Source organism: Sturnira hondurensis, unplaced genomic scaffold, assembly GCF_014824575.4.
Source record: "Sturnira hondurensis isolate 20B ecotype Veracruz unplaced genomic scaffold, ASM1482457v3 Scaffold0000780, whole genome shotgun sequence".
Lineage (NCBI taxonomy): Eukaryota > Metazoa > Chordata > Mammalia > Chiroptera > Phyllostomidae > Sturnira > Sturnira hondurensis.
In genome coordinates this window covers 15,576,762-15,598,233 of record NW_028073411.1, presented here as the reverse complement: position 1 = coordinate 15,598,233, position 21,472 = coordinate 15,576,762, and the positions used below count along the sequence as shown (strand labels likewise).

General features: G+C 52.6%; 1 protein-coding gene across 3 annotated transcripts in view; it reads right to left on the bottom strand.

Moving 5' to 3' along the window:
• STK32B (serine/threonine kinase 32B) overlaps positions 1-21,472 on the bottom strand; it is a 188,965-nt gene that overhangs the window by 148,301 nt on the left and 19,192 nt on the right. The window contains exon 1 of one of the 3 annotated variants that reach the window (XM_037046025.1): positions 13,668-14,047. The exons of 1 other annotated variant lie outside the window; for it this stretch is intronic. In XM_037046025.1, coding sequence (XP_036901920.1) covers positions 13,668-13,719 — 52 coding nt within the window. In that variant the 5' untranslated portion in view covers positions 13,720-14,047. Of the gene's footprint in view, positions 1-13,667; positions 14,048-21,472 lie in introns of those variants that run through there. One more of the 3 variants, XM_037046030.1, reaches the window with a different exon arrangement.

The window sequence follows — 21,472 nt, the reverse complement described above, 5'->3', positions numbered from 1 at the left end:
GGTTCAATCCCCAGTCAGGGCACATACAAGAGGCAATCAATGAATGCAAGGGTGAGTGGGACAAAGAACTGATGTTTCTCTCTCTCTCTCTCTCTCAAATCAATAAATTAAAATTCAAAAAAAAAACTTTTGCAGAGACAAAAAGTGCTCCCAGGAAATGAAGTAAAATTTAACATAGGTTTCCTTTCAAAGTTAGAACCACTGCACTGATTTTCTTTCCTTGTGTAAGTTTTGGACTTTTCCCATTTTTTTTAAATCATAAAACGTATTATCTTTATGATAGAAAAAATTTTAATGGAGATCTCAACCAATCAAATGCCAAGGATCTGGGCAGACGCTGCACGGGGAAGGAAATGCACCAGGAAGGAAATGGACTGACAAGGAAATGGACCGGGAATGAAATGCACCATGAAAGAAATGGACCGGGAAGGAAAAGGAAGTGGACAGGGAAGGAAATGCATGCACACCCATTCATTCAAACACTCGGGCTGCTGTCACCTTCCCAGCAGGTGCTGGGTCCCGGCGGGAAGGGGGTGGGGCAACAGGCAGAAATCCTTGCTTTGTGGTAGCATAATTTTAGTGGGGGTACAAACAACAATGAAGACAAGTAAGCAAACCACACAGTAGCTACATAGTGACGAGGGTGCGGCGCATGCCTGGAAGGACAGAAGTTTATAGGGGAGTGCTCCATGAGAAAATAATTTTGTTGCAGGGCAGACTGAGGACACCGAAATGCTGGCACCTGGTCTCAGGAAGCTGACAAGTGACGGGTGGCTCTCCAAGTCCCCAGGCTTCCCCCGGAATCTGACCATGGAGGTGCCCCAGGTGACATTTAAGCCATAGGGAACGAAAGCCACAGGAGCTGCTGGACGGAATCTGGAGCTGAGACAGACTCAGACCCAGAGACCCCAGAACCGCGGGTCCCCAACATTTCCCACCAGCCATCTACTGGGCTCCCCTGTGTGGACCGTCAGTTTGCACTCTCCTCGGTGGGATTTTTAGCCTCCATGTTTCAAATCATGGCAGGTTTTTTTTTTAAAGCAGCTTCTGCTTATTCTCATTGTCACAACACACTCATGTCATTTGTAAACTGGCAGAGGGCCACCCACACAGCATGTCGCAAACACTCATTTATTCTTACAATGAGTATCACTACGTGGACTAATGGGCCGTGTGGGGGGGCGGGTGAGTACGCAGAGAGAAGCTGGGTGACAACGTCCCTTCTCAGTGGAGGTGACAGACCAGGGGAGCAGCGCCCAGGAGTGGGCGTCCTCCAGTCCGAGGGTGTCACTGCAGGTGCTGAGACCCGAGCAGGGAGCCCGCCTTTCTCTCTGCTCCTTTCCCTTCCTCCCCCTGTGGCCTAGTGACCCAGCCCTCCCAAAATAATTCGGAGAAAAATCACTGTCCTAGAGAATTTTACAAGGAAGGCATACAGATCTCCCCTTGACCCAGGCCTTGTTACCAGAAAGGCCTGGGTGCCCTGTGATACCAGCATCTCCCCCCACAGCCCTGGCCACCATCCCCAGGGCGGACGCTCATGCCTGGAGAGTTAACCGCCATCCCCCTCTCCAACCTGCCATCGCCAAGCACGCAGTTCACTGGCTCCAAACCCCACCTTTCCGGCACATTTTCCCACAGTGTTAGCTGATAAGATGCAAAACTCAGATTATGTCAGTACAGACCAGCCTGGTGCACACGCAGTGTTTACTAGTCAATGAGGAAACGACGTAGAGAAAAACGCTTGTCAGCAATGCAGAGTAAGAAATTGCGCCTCGGAGGACGTGAGCAATGCCTCAGAGCTTCAGCCCAGCACCCCGCCTTCTGCACCACGACTCTAGGAAGGCAGCCCTACACACAGGAGGGACAATCACAAGCCAAGATGGCCGATTGGCATCATGTATAAAAATGAAAGTAGGAAGGAGCCAAATGCCCCACAATAAGAAACAAGCTCAGAAATACAGCACACCCGTGTGTGAGCACAACATGAAATAGTTGAAGCGTAACATTCCCCCACTGTTGTTGTGGACTGGATCGCTGGCCCCTGCTCTTCACTCCCACAGAGCCTTATTAAACACCCGCGTGAGTGCCACGGCTGCACGGTCACGGGGCGCGCTGCCCGCCCCTTAACTGTGGGTTCGCCTGGGTGTGTGACTTCTTCAGCCAACGGTGGTAACAGGCGTGACACAGCAGGCTGTGAGGTGTGCCAGTGCACTTGGCTTGTCCCCTCGCACCCCTGCCTTGCCGTGAGGCCCCCCTCGGTTTGCTTCTGCATCTCCCACCTGGGTTCCGGAGCCACAGGGGCGGGGGCAAGAAATAAACACTTCTTGTGGTGTGTCTCTGAGTGCTGGGGGCGCATGTCGCACAGCAAAAACCAGCGGGGGCGACCAGGCCAACTTGCAGCTACAGGGAGCCTTGCACTGTGCCAGGTGGAGGCACGATGACAGATATTTACTGAAAGAACAGGAAGCTGATCGTGTGCCGTCGTGAAGTGAAAAGGGATAAAAACGGCATTTGCAGTCTAAAGAGGGGGCACCCTGTGTTTGGGAAGAGAATATGAGAAAATGCATCAAAATGAAGATTACTGACAATCGTCTAAAGTTTTCTAGATGTTTCTATAATAAGTCTATGTGAACTGTAAAAAGAATTAATACAATGTACCAGAACTGAATTTGGTCAGCATTCGATTTATCCAATGATAAACAAATATCTAAAGGAGGAGAAAATAAATTGGACACAGGGATTAATGGCTGGAGTGAATTAAGAGCCTATTTAGAGATACTTTTAATCAAAAACACAACAGGAAAAGGGTGGACAAACATCTAAAAAGGCAGTGTTCACAAGGACACATAAATAGCGGGTAAAGACACGGGAACGGGCTTTATTCTCCTTGGGACTCAGCATCATGAGCCTTAGTAACAGCTCGATTTGCACAGCAAATCTGCTGAATGAAGAAAACGAGTGCGGAGAGCTAACGCTCCTGGAGAGACGGTCGGGAGAATCGTGATACTTCTGCTGTGCTGGTGGCAACAAATCTGAGATGTGTGGGGAGCCGATGTCTCATGAATCATAAAGGTCTAGGCATTCACGCTCTTTATTTCAATAATCGTACTGCTTCAGCACTTATACTACAGGAGTAACTCAATAGGACCCAACCAATTCTAATGCCCCAAAAGTTCAAATTCCCCCTGGAGTCCATGGCTGGCTGCTGAAACGGGCCTGAGTGCGGTGAGACTCCGAGGAGCCCAATGAAACAAAAGATGAAAAACCAGAAGAGGTGGGCAGAAAGGTCAGCAGCTTCCCAGTGCTGGGGACACAGAGTTTTGAAGTTCAAGTGAGGACCAGTGAGAGTGCGTATAAAGTCCTAGAATCAAAGGCTGCAGTCTAAAATATAAACTAAAACCACCCTGGCTGGTGTGGCTCAGTGGGCTGAGCATGGCCTGCGAACCAAAAAGTTGCCAGTTTGATTCCCGGTCAGGGCACATGCCTGGGTTGTAGGCCCAATTCCCAGTTAGGGGCGCATGAGAAGCAACCACACACTGATGTTTCTCTCCCTCTTTTTGTCCCTCCCTTCTCCTCTCTCTAAAAATAAATAAATGAAATCTTTTAAAAATAATTTTTAAAAAAATAAAGTAAAACCAAAAGATAAACATCATAAACCTAAATTCAAGACTCTGAATATCAAAATGAACTTCCAGTTAATTTATTTTCCTAGTGGAACAGTAAATTTCACACTCTTGAGAGAAAAAAAGCAAACAACGGGAAATCCTAGAACTAAAAATTAACTGAGAAGAGTTAATTGAATAAAACGATGTCGTCATTAAAGAATTCTAAAATCGTAATGTGCCAGGGATGAAGCTAGTGCTTTGCATGGACCACCTCATATAATGGACTGTCCACAATGTCTGGCTTACAAAGAAAATTACTAGATACATGAAGAAACACAGAACGTGCCCCACAGCCGGAAAACAACATCCACAGAAACACACACACCACTAAGATGTTGAAATAGCAGAAATGTTAAAGAATGTATAGAAAAACATAAATTTGGTGGAAAAACACGAGACATTTCAGGAGAGGTATAGGAAATCTGAAGAAAACAAATGATCTTAGAACTGAAAAGCATAGCATCTTAAACTTTAAGATTCGTTTATTTGAAAGAGTAAACTGGACGACACAGAAGAAAGAGTCTGTGAACTTGAAGACAGCTCAACAGAAAACTATCCAAACTGGAACAAAGTGAGAAAATACATTTCACACACATGTGGGGTAAAAAACGAGGAGTCGCTAGTAATCCCCAGAAGGTACCCAAGTGGTCTGCTGTGCAGGTTTTTGGAGGTCCAGGAGAGCGGGAGACAGAGAGAGAGAAACTGGAAAAACAGCGGTCAAGGATGACTCCAAAGTTTTGGCCTGAGCGACTGGAAGAATGGAGTTTTTATTTGCTGAAGCAGGAAGATGAGAAGGAACAGGTCTTGGGGGATGAAGTCAGAAACAGGAGTTCATTCCACTGAGGGGCACGCAGAATAAGGTCCCTACCAGATGTCCATGTAAAAACTTGGGGCTGGCAATTAAAAACTGAATATGTGGGGGTCAGGCTGAGCCTGGAAAAAATGGCGCCGTTGTCAGCCTATCATATAAAACCACTTTACATGGCTATGACTGCCAACCCATCCCTAGCCAGCATCCTCTATAAGGACCTCTGCCCTGGCACCTGGGCCAGAAGTCTGCACCAAAATCCAACACAACATCCCCACTGCCTACGAACTGGTGAGTGCACCCGAAGGATGGGCAGTGGTGCCTCTCCCACAGGGCTCATCAGAGAAACCAAACTGCCACCCTTCCTCCCGGTCCTGATCTCGCCTCTTCTGTGCTGGACAAATCATAAAGTATGGGTTTGTTCCTCCGCCCGCCCATCCTGCCACCAAAATTAAAAAGACTGATAAACAGAAGCTCTGAAAGATGTATAGCTTCAGCTTAAGAGACCGGGACTCCCGAGGAATCTCAGAAACATCTGTTCCTTCATGGAAGAAGTTACTGACAAGCCAATGCAGACCGCTTTCCGAGGCAAGGCCAAAGGCCGCCTGATGCAGGTTAACGTCGGAGCACGGGCCCCACGCGGCCGCCCTTTGACTCTCCCGAGGTCAGATGGAGTAACTGCAGTCGGGTTAGGAAACTGGAAAGGAGGGTTAAGGGACCGTGCTGCAACTCACTGAACGTGGCACAAAGGGGCTTTTCAATTCTGTTTAAAAACGTGCTTAAAAACAATTACGTTTTAAGTGGCATGTATAAATGTCTTCCGCCACTTAAATGGACGGCGGAAAATCCTGCCGCGCCACACTCTGGTTGGGTTCGATGGGCTCTGGTGCCCCGTAAGTGGCACTTCACACAGGATCGGGGGCTGCAAGACTTGGACAGCGTCTGGGGGCGGGGGGGCAGCAGCGTTCCCACGTGCAAGCGGCACAGCACCACACGTCTCCACCCTGTATGTGCAAACGCATCCAACCGGGAACGCGAAGGACGCGCGCCCCTTTCCCCACCCTGGCCCTCAGTTCTCCAGCTCACGGGGGCTCCTAAACTGCAAACGTCAGACCAAAGCCATGAGGAACGCGTCATCCCCCGTGCCCAAAAGGCCAGCCTGTCCCGGGAGGACGCTGTGCGGCAGGGCGGCCCTGCCAGCTGTGTCCGGGGCGTGGGGGGGAGCGGGGGAGGCTGCGCTGGTTCAACATGAGCCTTGCTGGCTGCTCTGTAAAGAACGCGAGGGAGCGCGCAGGGGCAGAGGCCGGCCCGTGTGCCTGCGCCTTATTCGCACACTGCGCGTGTGACACCTGTGAGCACAGATCCTGGGGGAAGTGTAAGGTGTGGAGGCTCAGCAAGACCCCAGTGCGTGTGTTTCGCACACACCCGCGCGAGCAGGCGAGCAGGCGCGCTGACAGCCCACAGCACCCGGACTTCAGTCCCATCCGGAACTACCCCGCTGGAGGCACCGGAGGAAGGCGCTGCTGCTCTGTGTGGAGACTGCGTGCGGGACCCTGCGGTTAACCTCTGTTGCTTGGGTGTCCTTCCCCGTGCTCGCTAAGGGCTGGCGCCGAAAGGAGGACCCACCGGGACAGGAAAAATAGGGGAACCCAGGGAAGTTTCCTTTCAGTCTTGCTTGCCCTCAGTGAGCTGGAGGGAGACGAGGCCAGGGGCAATGCCCGTGGATCAAGCAGCAAAGTTAAATGGCTGATTACTTTCAAGCAGCGTTTCCACAGTCCGGTGAGGAGAAGTACCTGTGCAGGTGCCTGTTCTGAAACGTGGATTGTGTCATCTCAGCAGCTGCACCGCATACACACACTCAAATGCTCTTGTGTTTGCAGTTAAAACTGGCATTGCACATCATACTGGTAAATGGTAAAATCCATGTGAATACTGAACCTTGTCAACTTTCTTTACTACTCAGAAGCGAGTAAAAAACACTGTGACAAATGAAGAGATAGCGATCATAAAAGAAAGAAAAAAGCTTTATAAAATATTTTAGTACCTTTGGTGGTATTTTTCCAGCTTTTGAACAGAGGCCCTCACATTTTTAGTTTTCATTGAGTCCCACAAATTACCTAGCCAGTCCTGAGAATTAAGAATAAAAACCAAATTCCTTAGTGTTATGAACATGTATATTGGTGGCCCCTCTCCAAATTCATATGCTGGAATCCCTGGTGGGATGGGGCTTGGAGGTGGGGCCTCTGGGAAGTCATTGGCTTAGACGGGATCACAAAGTCAGGGCCCCATGATGGACTGACATCCTTGTAAGGAGGGACAGAGGGTAGCTCCCCCTCTCTCCGCATGAGGGGATACAAGGAGAAGGCAGCTATCTGCAAACCAGAAGAAAGCTCACACCAGCTTCCTGATCTTGGACTTCCAGCCTCCAGAACTGCAGGAAATGAGTGTTGGTGGTTTAGGCCCTGAGTCTCGTAGTCGGCGCAGCACGAGCTGACTGTGACTGGCAGCACGATTCCCTAGGCCCTTCAGCTCCTCGCTGCCAAGGAGGAGCAAGGACAAGACTCAGAAGTCAGCTTGATACCCCGATATGGGGACAGCTGCTCCCCAGGCCCTGGGCCACAGGACTTGCCAGTGTCAGGCTCCTGAAACGAGCCTGGCGCTCCTGGACAGGTGCAGCGAGGACTCAGGTGAGGGAGTTTCGCGGCTGAGGCTGTTGGACCGGTTGCATCCTAGGAGAACGGGAGCGAGAAAGGGCCTCCTAAGCGAGGGACTGGCAGTCGGCGGAGGAAGTCAGAACCACGTCCACCAGGCACCGCCTCGGCACAGCCCACTGCCAGCACGCCACACTGTCACCTCATTCCATTCCCATGGCAACTGGGTCAGACTGTGTCCCCATTCTCCAGAGGCAGAAACTGAGGCTCAGGGAGGTGAAGTCATTGTCCCCAGGTTACATGGACAATTGGTAGAAAAATCAGGATTTGAACCTGTGAGGCTCCACATCTGTGCTTTTAACCCCAAAGCCTGTGCCCTTAACCTCTGTGTAGGTTCTTCAGCCACAAAATTTAACTGAGTAAACCTCACAGAGCACTCGTGATGTGCCAGACTGGGTGCATTCTACCCACAGCCCTCATTTACCACGCCCCCCAACAACCAAGGAAGTGCCATTCACCCCCCCGTTTCACAGAGGAGGACGCCGAGGCTCAGGGAGGTGAACACACGGAGTCCAAGCCATCAGCTAATAAACGGCACGGCCGGTGAGGGGCTCCAGGGGTTCGGACTCCAGAGTCCGTGCACCCAGCCACCACCCTATGTGAGGGCGTCCGTGCTGGAAGATTCCACAAGGGCCCTTGGCAGGGGCCAGGTGTACCCCAGAGACACGGAGACCCAGAGGCCCACGTCCAACCTGGCCACTCACTGGGGCTGGATGTGGTCTGAGAGAGAAACAGAACTAAGAGATCTGATGCAGCTCCAAGGATGGGAAGGAAGGGTGGTGTCCCACCCCTTCGAGGGCCTGCCGTCCCCTTCATGCTAACGTGCCAACCCCCGAGCTGGGCCATGCAGTCCCACAGACGGGCCATTCATTAGAAACCCTTCGAAAAGTGTCCAGTGAACAAGCCACACCCTGAGGACGTATAAAGTTAGCAATTTCCGCACACTGAGGACCAGTGTTTTGGCATCGTCTCATTCGCCTTCCTTCCTATCTACAGAAGTCTTAGTCTGTTTCCAAGTTAAGCTAGAAATATGAAGTTCTTTGTAAAAGGTCCTATTAAAGTAAAAATCAATCAAGATACAGGAAAGTGTTAAATGAATAACAGTGTAGGCAGTGCCTGGCTATGGCAAAAAAAATAATAATTCTGCAGGTGGGATGCAAGCTGCTGCATTTGGGGAAAGACTGCCCTTGGGTCACACAGCAGGAGGTGAGGCCAGGCACCACAATCCTGTCACCTAAGAAACTTGTTTAAGCCCAGAACCCCACAGTCCCCAGGCATAAAGTGAAGCTGTTACCTCCCTCGCGTGTTATTAGGAAGAGCAAAAAAAAAATTGTGAATGGGAAGCATTTGGCCCAGAGTAGGAGCTTCTTAAAGACATCCTGGTCTCCGCCTTGCCCGGACCAAATCTCTCAGGTCCCAGGAAGGAGCCTGTCACCTTTCCGAGATTGTGCGGTGACTTTTGTCTCCTCTGGCCAACACTCCAGGACAGCAGCTCCGAGGACAGACACTCTGTAATGCAGGGAAACCCACGCTAGAACCGCAGAGCCTCAGGCCCTGTCCCGGTGGAGACTCACATCTTGCAGGGTTGGAGGCGGGGGACAGACACTCGTGAAGTACTCACACAAAGAAGTGTAGACCTACCACTGTGATAGACATGATGTAGAGGTACGTGGTCACGTGAGGGGGTTCCTGGGGGTCTTGACTTATCTGAGAATCAGCCTTGAAGGAAAGTGGGAGAAAACCACAGCAAGAAGCAAGGACCTACAATAAGGCTCTGGGGATGAGCATGCAACTTACAAGAAACTGAAAGAATGCCACGTGGCTGAAGAACCATAACATGGATTATAAGAACAGAAGCAGCCACACTCCAGGTTCAGGGCTCGGAACTTTAGGTGCACTGAGTCACTTAACCTGCGCGGGGAGGGAACGTGAGGAGAGGGGAGAGGGAGGCACAGGGTGGGTTCTAGACCACAGCTCCTTGGAGGCCACATCACAGCTCCCCCTCTTGACCCCAGCAGCAATGGAAGCCATTAAGGAATGCTAAGCTTGGGGCTAGCCCGATCCTACTTGCAATTTAAAACTATGATTCTGGATGGTGGGTGGAGGATGGCTGAAGGGGCAAGGGAGAGGGCAGGAGGCAGTTCAGGGTCCCCAGGAGGGGTGGTGTGTCACGGAGCTGGTGGAGGTGCGGCTAAACAGACAGGGCAGGTGGGAGAGATGTCCAGGGGTAAAATCGGCACAGCCAGGTGCCTAATTGGATTTGTGGGCACGAAGGAGGTGAAGCATCAAGGAAAACTGAGACAGCCTGGCTTTACAACTGGCCGGATTCTCGTGCAATCCACCAAACCGGAAGATTCGGGAGGAACGTGAGCTTGGCTGAGGTCATTTTGAATTTGAAGTATTCATTCTCTTGAGACAACCATGTGGAGTTATACCCAGGATCACAGATCTGGAGCCCAAGGGAGAAATGTGAATTAAAGAAATAGATCATTGAGTCACTGTTATACGGGGATATGTACCAGTTATTAATGTCACCTCGCTTCCAAATCCACTGCTCTGTGACCGCAGAGCAGAACCTGTAACGACAGCCCGTAACAGAGCTGGACACGTAACGACACATTTCTGGAGCCCTAACATGTCTCCAACCCCTTCGACGCAGTTGCCTCCCTCCTCGAACTTTGTTATAAGGAATTCTTTGAAAAGAAGAGAAAATCTCTACGTATAAAATTCTGAAGCAACTATTTATAAAGATAGAAAACTGAAAACCTACATTTCTAACAATAGAAGATACTTAAGTAAATAGGACAGTCCCATTTGATGGAATATCTAAACCCATTAAATTATTCATTTTGAAGACACTGCAGCAAGCAACGTAACTACCTAAAATACAACGCTAAGAAAAAGCAGGATCATTTGATTTGTGGTAGGTGTATACTTACATAAAAATGTCGCAATGTGGATAACATCAGTAGGGGGGAAACAACTCAACTAATTCTAACAATTCTGACACGAATTTGAAGCGGTAGATGCTTCTGTGTTTGTTCCCAATCTTGCATTATGTTCCACTGGTCGACAAAGGTTTGTGGAAGCTAGTATCCCCATGACCACGTAACTGATCAAGTATGTATGTCAGAATATGTCCCTTACTACATTCCTGCCTGCGAGTGGAGAAGGAGACGCCCTCCGGAGTCCCATCCGCATGCTGGTGTCCTTCCACGTGCTCACGCGCACCTGCGAGGGAGGAAGTGGCCGCAGGCCTCCAGAGGCAGCACGCAGGACACTACCCAACTCTGGAGGTGAACAGACGACCCGGTGTGAGTCCCAGCTCATCCATACAGGCTGTGGGACCCCCGTGACCTCTCTGGTAAAGTGCAGGTGCTGAGGCTTCCCTGGCTGAGTCATGATTACCCCCACCTGGGTCAGAAAAGCCATCCCTGGGATGTAAGTGACACTCATGGTTCATATCACTGGACTCGGGTTAAACTTTTGCCATCAGAATACACTTGGGAAGTTTTCAGCTCTAGCTTAGCATTAAATTACTTACAAACAAAATTTGCTCTGGTCAGGTGGGTGTCTGCATCTTTGACAACCTGACCACTCTAGTTTGGGACAGCATATTCATTCACGGGACCAAGTCACTTCCCAGCTTAAAATCCTTTGGTGGCCCCAGAATGCCTCTATGATCAAGACCAAACTCATGGTCGGCTGGGCACTCAGGGTTCACCTGAGTGCCTTCCAGCCTCGAATGCCACTGTGGGAGTGCTAAGCGCCCTGCAGTCCCCCCAGTGACCAGGATTACCCTTCACCATTTGCACTTCCCGTCCCCCTCCACTGACTCCTCCTTCCCTGGTAACTCCTACCAGTCTAAGCTGAAATCTCCTCCCACCAGTCCTCCTGGCTGCAGGGTTAGGGACCCCCATCCCCCACCAGCACAGCACAGCCCCCTGTGCTCCCCAGCTCCCCATGTGACCCTGGCTCTGCCTTTGCTCAGGGAGCCCCCTGGGGGTTAGGACTTGGCCTCCAGCCTCTCCATGTCCCTGGTGTCCAGCACAGGGCAGATGTGGAAAAGAGTAAGTGCCTACGACACAAAAAAACTGACTGGTGGCAAATACACAAGCTTTACTTGCACACGGAAATAATTAAGAAATATGCTAGTAACGTTGAATAAGTTAATGTGTCACTGGGCTGGCAGCTGGCGCTAGCCTTGTGCTTCAACAAGCCCTGAAACAGGCCCTTGACCTTGAGCTCCAGCCCCTTCTGGAATGAGGAACAAGAGCGCGGACCTCGAAAGGCTGGTATCACCAGCTGTAAGTAACTCTTTTGCTGGTAAGTCTCTTCAAGCTCATTTTTGAGGATAAAGAACGGAGACAGTCCTCAATATGAGGGGGTGAGTCTCCTCTGCAAATGAAGAGGAAGATGCTGTGGGGATTACCCAGAGCATGACCTGTGGCCCCCACTAGAACCACAAAGGCCTGACCTTGGACATGGTATGTAAGTTTGTGCTTTCTTCTGAGAAGGGGGTGCAGGGCTTCCATCAGTGGGGATTCTGTAACAGGCTGAGCTGTACCCCCCAAACTTCCTGTGTTGAAACTCTAACCCCCAAAGGGCCTCAAAGGAGATAATGAATGTTGAGGTCACAAAGTGCACCCAAATCTGATGGGACTGGTGTCCCTACCCAAAGAGGAGCAGCCCCCAGAGACCTCTAGTGCCTCCAGCCACAGCGAAAAGGCCCCATGAGGACCAGCGAGAAGGTGGGTGTCTGCAAGCCAGGAGGAGAGTTCTCTCCAGAAACCAACCTTGACAGCACCCCGATCTGGGCCTCCCAGCTTCCAGCACAGTGAGAGGTCACACATTTCTGCTGTTCACACCGCTGCCTAGAACGAGTCTGTTGTTTCAATGTGTGTGGTGTCTGCCTAGAGCAACCTGAGCTATAGACCCAAACAGACCCCCTCCCCAAAACAGGCAGGACGACATTGACTTATTGAGGAAAGAAGGTTTCTGGCCCAAGCCCTCCTGCCCACCGTCAATGAGCACGCCTTCTCAGAGGGTCTGAGCCCCTTGGAATGCCATCTCATGGGACAAAGATGCCCCAGAGAGGAGACCCACCCCTAGCAGCCTGTCCCAGAGTAGAGCAGGCCTGGAAATGCTGACAGCCCCACCAAGATCACTGACTTCTGTGACAAGGTCAGGGTCACTGTGAACGTAGCTGAAGAAGAGCTCAGCTACATGGGGTCCGAATTCTTCCTGGGACACATGAGAGCCTCCATCCCCTCTCTGCCCCCCTCTCCTCTGTCAGCTCCTGGCTGCCCACCGGCCTGTGCTCAACACAAAAGAACCAGGAAGAAGGGCTTGGGCCTCATCAGTCCCCCAGCCCCTGCCCTGACCCCACCCACTGCTCTCATCACCAACGCTGGTCATTGACTATTTGGTGCCTCTGGACCAGAAACTCCTTCAAGAAAGAACAGCATAGGCCTGACTCAACTGTCTTTGGCTGCAGGACAGCATCCTTTTGAAAGATGCTGTCTGGGCCAATACGCAACCAACCCCCACCCCCACCTGGGCACACAGGCCCAGGGCCAGACTGTCCAGCCTCAAAGCCAGCTCTGACCCTTTGGAACCATCACTAGGACTCGTCGTTTTGTCAACTATAAAATGGAGGAAGAGAAGACTGGAGCTCCCAGGCCCAAGTGCCCACAGGAGGGCCTAGGGCTCAGGAGATGCTCAGGAGGCTTAGCTGTCCCTTGGGGCCACCGAGGAGACAGCGGTGGCAATGAAGGCTGAGAGGCAGAGAGCTAACAGAAGCCACGCGGTGGTGTACCCGCTTTCACGTGGTCGCCGGTGGTTCCGCTGCCGGCAACCGCGCAGAAGAGGAGGTGGTGCCAGAATCTCATCTCACGGTCGATGAAACTAGGTTTCAGGGAGGTTAAGGAAGTTGCCCACGGACACGGAGCACTGGAAATGGGGTTCTGCTAGTCCAAACACCTGGCTCAAGCGCTCCTGGCCGCAAGGACCCCCGCCCTGGAGTTCAGAGGCCGTGTGACAGCCCGCACCACCCCGCCACCGGCGGGACGTCTTCCTGGGAGCCACGGAGTTCAACCATGGAAAGTTTCCCTCGGCCGTCCTGGGCGGTGAGGCTGGCAGCGGCGTGGAAGCAGCGCTGCACGAGGAGCACGCATCGTGGACACACACGCGCCCAGGCCACCTCCTTCAGCCTGGTACAGGCTCCGCGGGAGACTCAGCTTCCCAGGACCTGCGCCCAGGCCGAGCGGGACTCGCCTCCGCAGGCCACACCTCCCTTCTGCTCCCCCAGCAAGGTTTCGGGTTCCCCTCTCTGAACCTGCCACCCCCCCTTACGGCCCGCCAAGCAGGGGCTGCCGGGGTGGAGGCCCCGCGCCCGGGGCCCGGGCACAGCGTGGAGAGAAAAGGGGGACCCGGCCGAGGCCCAAAGGAGGCGCGCGGTGGTGTCGCCCCTCGCCCTCTTACCTTCCTCATTCTCGTCAAACGCGGCGGGCTTGTGGGAGTGGTTCCCGCCCATATTCCGCTGCCGCTACCGCGGCTGCTACATGCCCAGCCACGGGGATGCGGGTGCGCTGTGCTCGGTGCGGAGCCAGGGGTGCCGGGTTCGCTGTGAGGGTTTCGGGACTCGGGGTGCGGGGCGAGTGCCCAGCCCAGGCTGCAGCCGTGCACGGAGCCGTAGGGGGCCGAGCGCTGCGCTAGGGTGGGGATCGTGGTCGCTGCGCCCCCTCTCCCGAGTCTCCCTCCTCCTGGGCGCCCCCTGGGCTGCGCTCTCTGGTCCGCCAAGCCCTCCCGGGAACCTGTGGGCTCCCTCCCCGTGCCGGGGCCACGCTTCTCACCAGCTGCAGCGAGCGGGAGGATGGAGGCGGCAAGGGCGGAGGAGGAGGGAAGGAGGAAACGGGCGGGGGCTGCACGGAGGTGGCGCGGAGGGCGAGCTCAGCTCTGGGGGACTGCCGGGACGAGGGGGCGTGGCATGCTCGGTGCACGAGCTGGGGGGGCGGGGGGGGGGGCTGGTGGAGAGGGCACGGAGCAAGCACTGCCTTCGAGCCACACCCACCCTAGCGGAGAGTAGGGTCAGCCCCAAGGACTTGAGATTCTGGCGTCGGGAGCTCCCTCCAGGCAGTAAGTGATCTGTAAGCACCTATTGTGTGCCGCGTCCCCCTACAGGCCCCACCTCCAACCGTCCTGCCAAGTGCCTCATTCCCAAGGTCAGAAAAATCAGTGCCCCCCATTTCAGAGCCAGGTAGACGGAGGTTCAGAGGTAAAAGAGCTCCAGGGTCAGGAGTTAGTACCCCTGGCTGCCAGGGGAGTCCCCACTACGCCCCACCGGGCCTCCTTGCCCATTTGGGCTGAGAGCTGTTTTGCAAGGCTTTTCCCTTTCATGTGTTTCTAAGTGTTCAATGAATTAACGTAGGGTCTAGACCTTTTAGGGTCCATCCTGGCCCCTTCATTGTACATGGGGAAACTGAGGCCCCAAAGACATCGTTGTCTGCACCAAACTGTTCTCCCCAGGAGTCAAAGGCTGGGAGTGCGCCTCGGGATTCCCGCCTCCCCCCCCCTCCCCTTGGAGTCTGATTAAGGGGCAGTGCGCCTATGGGTCAGTGGGACCCTGGGGACAAGAGGTGGGAAGCCCAGATGGGGGCGAGGGGTACATGCCAGGGATGGGGTACTAAAGACTGGGGCACATGGGTATGCCCCCAGGCTCGTGGGACCAGCACGGACCCTTAGAGGGCGCTCCCAGAGGGACACACAGGAGCACGCGCAGCCTCGCTCCTACTGAGGGCATCTTCGGCCACAGCCTGCCATCTGCTGGGCGCCTGGAGCCACTGCCCGTACTTTGGAAGATTTGGAGGAAAACGTTTCTTTCTGAGTCCATGTCACCCCATCTCTCTCTCCCTCTCTCCATCTCTCCCCTTCTCCCTGGCGCAGGCCTGGGCAGGGGCCAGGGGTTGTCTCTTTATCCAACACAACAGAAACGGCCAGACACATGAAAACATGGAGACGGCTGCATCCAGGGCAACCCAGTTCGAGTTCCGGGACTGGCCCCCACCCCTAGGCCCCTGACAAGGGGGTGGGGAACGGGGCAGTTTACAGCCCTGGGTCTGCTACCACTTCCTGTCTGTCCAGCTGCCTTGGCATTCCTTCCTGCAAAATGGGGAGGTTGATATTAACAGTCAGGGTTGCTGCGAGAATTACAACAGGTGATATTTATAAAAGCAGGTGACATAACAGTGCCAGGCATATAACACAGGATCAATAAATACTTGCCTCTTATTCTGCTAACAAGCACTGATGGGGTGGTGCCGCCCCCCCCTCAACAGCAATGCACTGAACTGAGATACCTCAAGAGGCAGAGGGAGGGATCAAATCTGGGCCCTGCTCTGCCCAGGTTTTATCCCACTTTGCTACACTCTAACAGGCCGATGTGGTAAACTGCTCCGGCCTCAGTTTCTTCATCTGTGCAATGGGGTGATAGTACTTCCTTTCCTAGGGTTGTTAGGAGGAATAATGAATTGATGTTGGTGCCTGAGACATAATAAGCACAACACGGGCGTTAGTTGGTGTCCTCCGTGACGAGCTATTCTGTAAAGGTTGCCATTTGCTCACAACTCTTCCTTCTCTCCCTGTCCTTACCTGTGCTCACTGGGGTGAGGGATGGCCCTCTTCCCCCACACAATGGATGTGGAGCCACAGGACTTGGTTTGGCTGATGCTGTATGGGAGGAAGTGACGGTGTGCCAGTTCTAGTGAGTGGCGGCCTGCAGAGATGTCACATGTCTTAGCTCCCTTGTGCTTTTTCCATCTATCCTGGGGAGCCCTGGCCCTGGAGTGGCCTCTGTTCCCAGAATGAGAGACAAGCAGCAGACTGAACCCGCCTGAATCCTAAGCAGAGTTGCAGGCTCATGGGTAAGAAAAATACATGTTCTTGTATTTTCCAAGCCACAGAGATATGGGAGGGGGTGATTTGTTTCCCAGCATTATCACAGAAACTGCTGGCTGATGAACACACCAAATAAACAATCACATGTGCAGAGACCGCACTTCGACGTGCACTTGGTGCAAGGAATCCCAGGAGGCTGTGGGAACACGGAAGGCACCTGTCCCAGCCTCGAGAGGCAGGAGAGGCAGACGGTCCTCAGAGAAGAGCCCTGAGCACATGTTCCCTTCCCTCCCTTCTTTGCTGGACAAGCATTTTCCCAACACTTATTGGGGGCCAGGCCTGGGCTGGGCGCTGGCACAGACCCAGTAGGGAATAAGACAGGGTCTGCTTTCATGGAGTTCAAGTTCCGAGGTCTGGTGTGGGACAAGGACAACACTCAAGAATGGGTCTTACCTGCAGGCAACCCTTTCCAAGCCTCTCCCCACTAACGGACAACAGGCCAGGCCCTTTCCCTCCAGTGCGTCTCCTGGATCGGATCGCCCGTCTGAATCCGCACAACAACCCTGCCAGGTGGGTGTGATCCTCCCCCCACTAAAGGCAACAAAGGACAAATGACGAGAAGTGGTGGACCAGAGATTTAACTCCACAAATTAACCACGTATATCAAATCTGAAAGAAAGGATATAGGGAATGGTAACTACTTCCGGAGCTGTGGAGTTCAGATCATTTTCGTTTTATTTTTAAGTGCCTTTGTATTATGTCACATTATTTTAATAATCAGGGAAAAGAGAGAGAAATATTTTCCTTTTGAAAAAATCTGCAACAGTGAACTACCCCTGATTTTGCAAGACGTGTCTCACCTTCATCTTTACAGTTACCGGTTTGACCTGAGGGGCGCGCTTCCATCACCCCATCTTACAGATGGAGAAAAAGAGGCTCAGAGGGTCCAGTGGCTCGTCTTTCATGCCATATTCTTGTGTTAGTATGGCCGCTGTGACAAGTCACTACAAACTTGGTGGCTTTAAACAGCAGAAATATACTCTCATCCCGTCTGGAGACGGGAAGTTGGAAATCAAGGCGTGGGCAGGGTGGGTTCCACCTGGGGGGGTCTGAGGGGGAGTCAGTTCCTGGGCTCTCTGGCTTCTGGGGACTCCAGGCGCTGTTTGGCTTACGGCTGCTTTTTTTGCTTTACACTTCTTCTTTTTTTGTTTTTTTCATAAAAGCAAAAATCCTCCAGATTTCTTTCAGTTAGCAAAACCAGGTAGTAATATGGGGTTTTCATAAAATCAAAGTGGTGTTAAGTGAATTTTTAAAAAGTGGAGGCTACCTGTATGTTGCAAGCAATCAATACATGTTTGTATTGACCATGTGGACAGCATAAGAAATGGACCTGATCTTAAAAAGAAGAAACAACGACTAGTTCAAGGTCATGTTTAACTGCTCCTGGCAAATGGCTTTCTCGCTGCGCTTGTATTTTGGGTGGGACTCTGGACTGGGGTAACTGGGGGGACTGAGCACAAACGCCAACCCCTCTGTGATCAAAAGTGTCTGGAGGCTTCTCACTGTTTCTGTAGGCTCATGCAAAGTAACCATTTGTCCCAAGGGTTATGTGAGAGGTACAGCTCTAGACCAATGAGAGACCTACGTGAAACCATACACATAATCAAGAATAACACATGGAAAATACGCTTAAAAGCTAAGTGCAAGTGGGGGTGCATCCCCCACAGAGGGTCCAGTTTCTCGCTCTTCCTACAGGTAGGTAGCTCCATAAATGCCGCCAGAAGGAAGATTCCCGGGTCACATAAGCAAGGACTGAAACAGAGGACACTCCCTGGACGTCTGTAGCCAAAAGAAGACAGGTGAGAACTTCAATCTCTTCCTGCTTCCCTGGGCCGGGGGGGGTGGGGGTGGCTGTTGCTTTGGACGGTGGACTGGCCTCACATTTAATCTGACCACCCTAACCTGGGCCGTCCCCCCAGGCTCATTTGCAACCCGAAAGGTCTCCAGGCAAGGAAAGTGGGATGGCTGGACTGCCAGGTGGCACCTGTTCCTTCTCTCTGGTCTCCTGAGAGACCAGCCGCGTGTGGAAACCTCCAGAAACCCTAGTCAGGGCCAGAGGGATTGGTCATGCACTGCTGACCCAGTCTGGCTGGCTTCCTGCCCAGTTAGCACACCCCCACTCCCACCCCCACCCCCACTTCCTACGCCCAGTTGCTGCCGTCCAGCCCCATGGAGAGAGTGGCTGGACGTGGTTTCAGCTGCGTTCTCGCTGAAGCCGGGATCCAGGGTCACAGCCTAATAGGGATGTGTACGGTCTTCTGACTATGCGCAGAATAGAGACATAAGTAGAATAAAAGCCATCTGCTTCTCTGTGCTGAGCCTGTCTGGCTGTCCCGGAAGGTTGGCTGTGGAAACCCCATGGAAGTTACAGTCCAGGGCAGTGATTTTCAGCCCATGGCTGTAAGAATTTTTAAACCAGGCAGTACCCAACTAGTCAGGTGCACTGACCTCTTTTCCCTTAGATTGCCAAATTTAAAAAAAAAAGATTAATAGTCAACACAACAGTAGCCGTCTGGTGTGAATGAGTCAAAATTATACCTATTTTTTTTGTCAGATCAACAAAAAAATGTATCTTTGAGTGTGCCATGGAATTTCAGTCATTAGTTTACAGGAGCTGTGAGATGAACAAGGTCAGGAATCACTGACCTCGAGGGTCTCCTGTGAATCTGACGAGGGGTCCGGCCCACAAGTCTGTGTTCTCAGACCCCCACAGAGGCACAGAAATACCAACTGGGACCCTTTCCTGATATACTCTTGTCACAAGCAGAGTTCTGGGGCCACCAGTCCTGTCGCCAAGGGCGTGACCAAGGCTCCACCAGACTTGCACTCAGAGCTGTGACTCCAGCGGCCGTAACCTTCTGTTTTGTGTGAGGCCATCGTGCTACAGAGGCTGATGTGACTCCCCGGGGCAGGGAGTCTTCGGCGCCACGCTGTTTTTTGGAGTCGGCTAGATCAGATTTTGTTCCCGTGTCCGGTAAGCCTGTTTTATCTAAAACTTGCCTCTGGTTCCCTTATCCGAAATACGGTCTGCTTGCCCTCTCGTGCAGTGCTGGACCTCGTGAAGGGGGAAAGGAAATGACGGAGGTGTGGTGGCACACCAAGGCAAGACACTGTTTGCACACTCAGTTCTGCGGTTGGAAATCGTCTCACTCGGGTAGCAAATTATTCTGAATGATGGAAAAAGAGCAATTTCAGGAGTAACCCTTTATTGAGTCCATGTGTGTACATGTGTGTAGTCTCTCAAACGAGAAGTCCATAAACTGCTACTCCTGTGGTGTTCTGCGCTCCTTGGCACTGTAAAACCTCCCGGAGGCTCTGCCAGAGTTTGGAGTGTGGCAGCCCAGCACCCCCTTCTTACACGGAAACAGTGTGCAGAGCAGCCCCACAGCGACCTCAGGTCAGGTGATTGTGGAGGATTCTCTCTGTGCTGTGAACCAGGCTGGGTCAGAAGGGAAGGTTCCGTCGCTGCTAAAAGCAGCATCCATGGAGTGCGCTTCACTGTGTCCCCCTCCCCCACCCGGGGTTTATAGGGATTCGTAAGGGCTTTAAAGGGGTTGTCATGAACACTCTGAAACTGTACTTGAACTTGTGTGTGTGCGCACGTGAGCATGTTTATGGGGAGAAGTTGAAGTCTTCCCCAGTTCCTTCAGAGGCGTCAGGACCCCACCCTCCCTTGGAGACAGGGAGTGAGAAGCAGCAACCCAGAGAACAGCCTATCATGGAGAATGAGTTCTTCTCTCAGAAACCAGAACCACGTGCAGCAGGAGCGGTGACATTGATTTCCTAAATGTGCCACGTGCTGAGGCAGGAGGGTGTGGCCTAGGAGGCAGGAGGCAGGCCTTCGAAGTTCTGCCACAGCTCACTTTGTGACCTCTGCTAAGCTACTTCCCTTTCCTGGGCCTCGGTTTCCCTTTCTGTAAGTGGAAAGAACGGAGGAGCTGTGCTCTGTGGCAAAGACTGCTACTTGATCTTTGGTATCCATTTGTCCCTTATTTTTTTTTAAACCCCGTTTTAGCAGGGCACATGGCTATGTGGCTGGAGACTACGTTTCCCAGCATACTTTGCATGTAGTTGTGTCCATGTGACTTAGTTCCAGCCAATTGGATGTGAGAAGTGATATCAATAGGGACTGCACTCTCCATTCAGGTTCCTGTAGGCGAACAGGGTAGGGTGAGCCAGCTCCCCAGCACTGGTGAGGACCGCACCCTAGGGAGTCACAGACAGAAAGGCAGATAGAAGGAGCGCCGCACAACTCACGCAGCAGTGTGCCCTCCTGGACAGGGGCAGCCTGCCCACCTCTGGACCGTGAAGAGAGAACACAACACTGTTCTAGTTCAACTACCGTATTTTGAACTTGAGGGTTTCTTTGGCTCAGCAGTTCAGCCCTTATTTAACTCACACTGATCGGACGAATGCCATCCAATGTCATCCTCCTCCCTCTCCCACCCCCTGCACCTGCAACGACACAGGCTCACAGGCTCGTAGCAGACATCCAGCAAACGGAGGGCGGGAATGGAGAGAGGAACGCGCAAATGGGTTTCCCGGTGTGGATACTGTGGGGATGATTCATGAGCCAGAGCGGCTGTGGGTGAGGTCATGTCTAAATGTGCTTCCAAACCTAAGATCCTGTCGTGTTGCTTCTCAGAACCGAGGGTCACTTGGGAGCAGTGCAGCAGAGACTGGCATGTCTCAGCCACGTGCTCGCCAAACAAAGGGTGGGGGCAGGTTCTAAGAGACACCCCTCTACCACCCTTCTCAGTTATTCATTCAGTCACTCAACAAACACCTGCTCACCACACGCCGGGCACCCGTGGGTATAGAAACGCACCGGTCCTCGTGCAGTCAGTGGATGGTGCGCTGGTGAGTAAAGGCACTTTGAGAGGAATGGAAGCTACAACCGGTGGTGTGGATTGTTGAGTCTTCAGAGTTACCCAGGAGCTGGGCTCTGGGAGAGAACTCTCTCCATCTTCGCTGCCTTTAAGGTGGCCGGGACTTCTTGGTTTGCCTTGGGGAAGTTCGTCTGTGAGAGCCGGTTCTCGGAGTCCTCAGGGCCTCCTCCTCAGTCTCAGTCCACTCCCTACATCTGCAGAGCAACTATCCTTTGTTAGCCATGAACCTGGGGCTCTGCAGAGGTCAGAGTCCCAGCCGAGGAGCGAGAAGAGTTGGCTGTGGTCTGAACCCATCACTGGCCATTGGACCAACTGCTCATTCAGTATCCAGCCATTTAGCCTGAACAAGCCATTGCCTCTCAGTTTCTTCATTTGTAGAACGGGGATCATGTTCCCTATCTTATCTTATAGGGTTGTGTGAACTTCGAATCAGCGCCCAGCCGA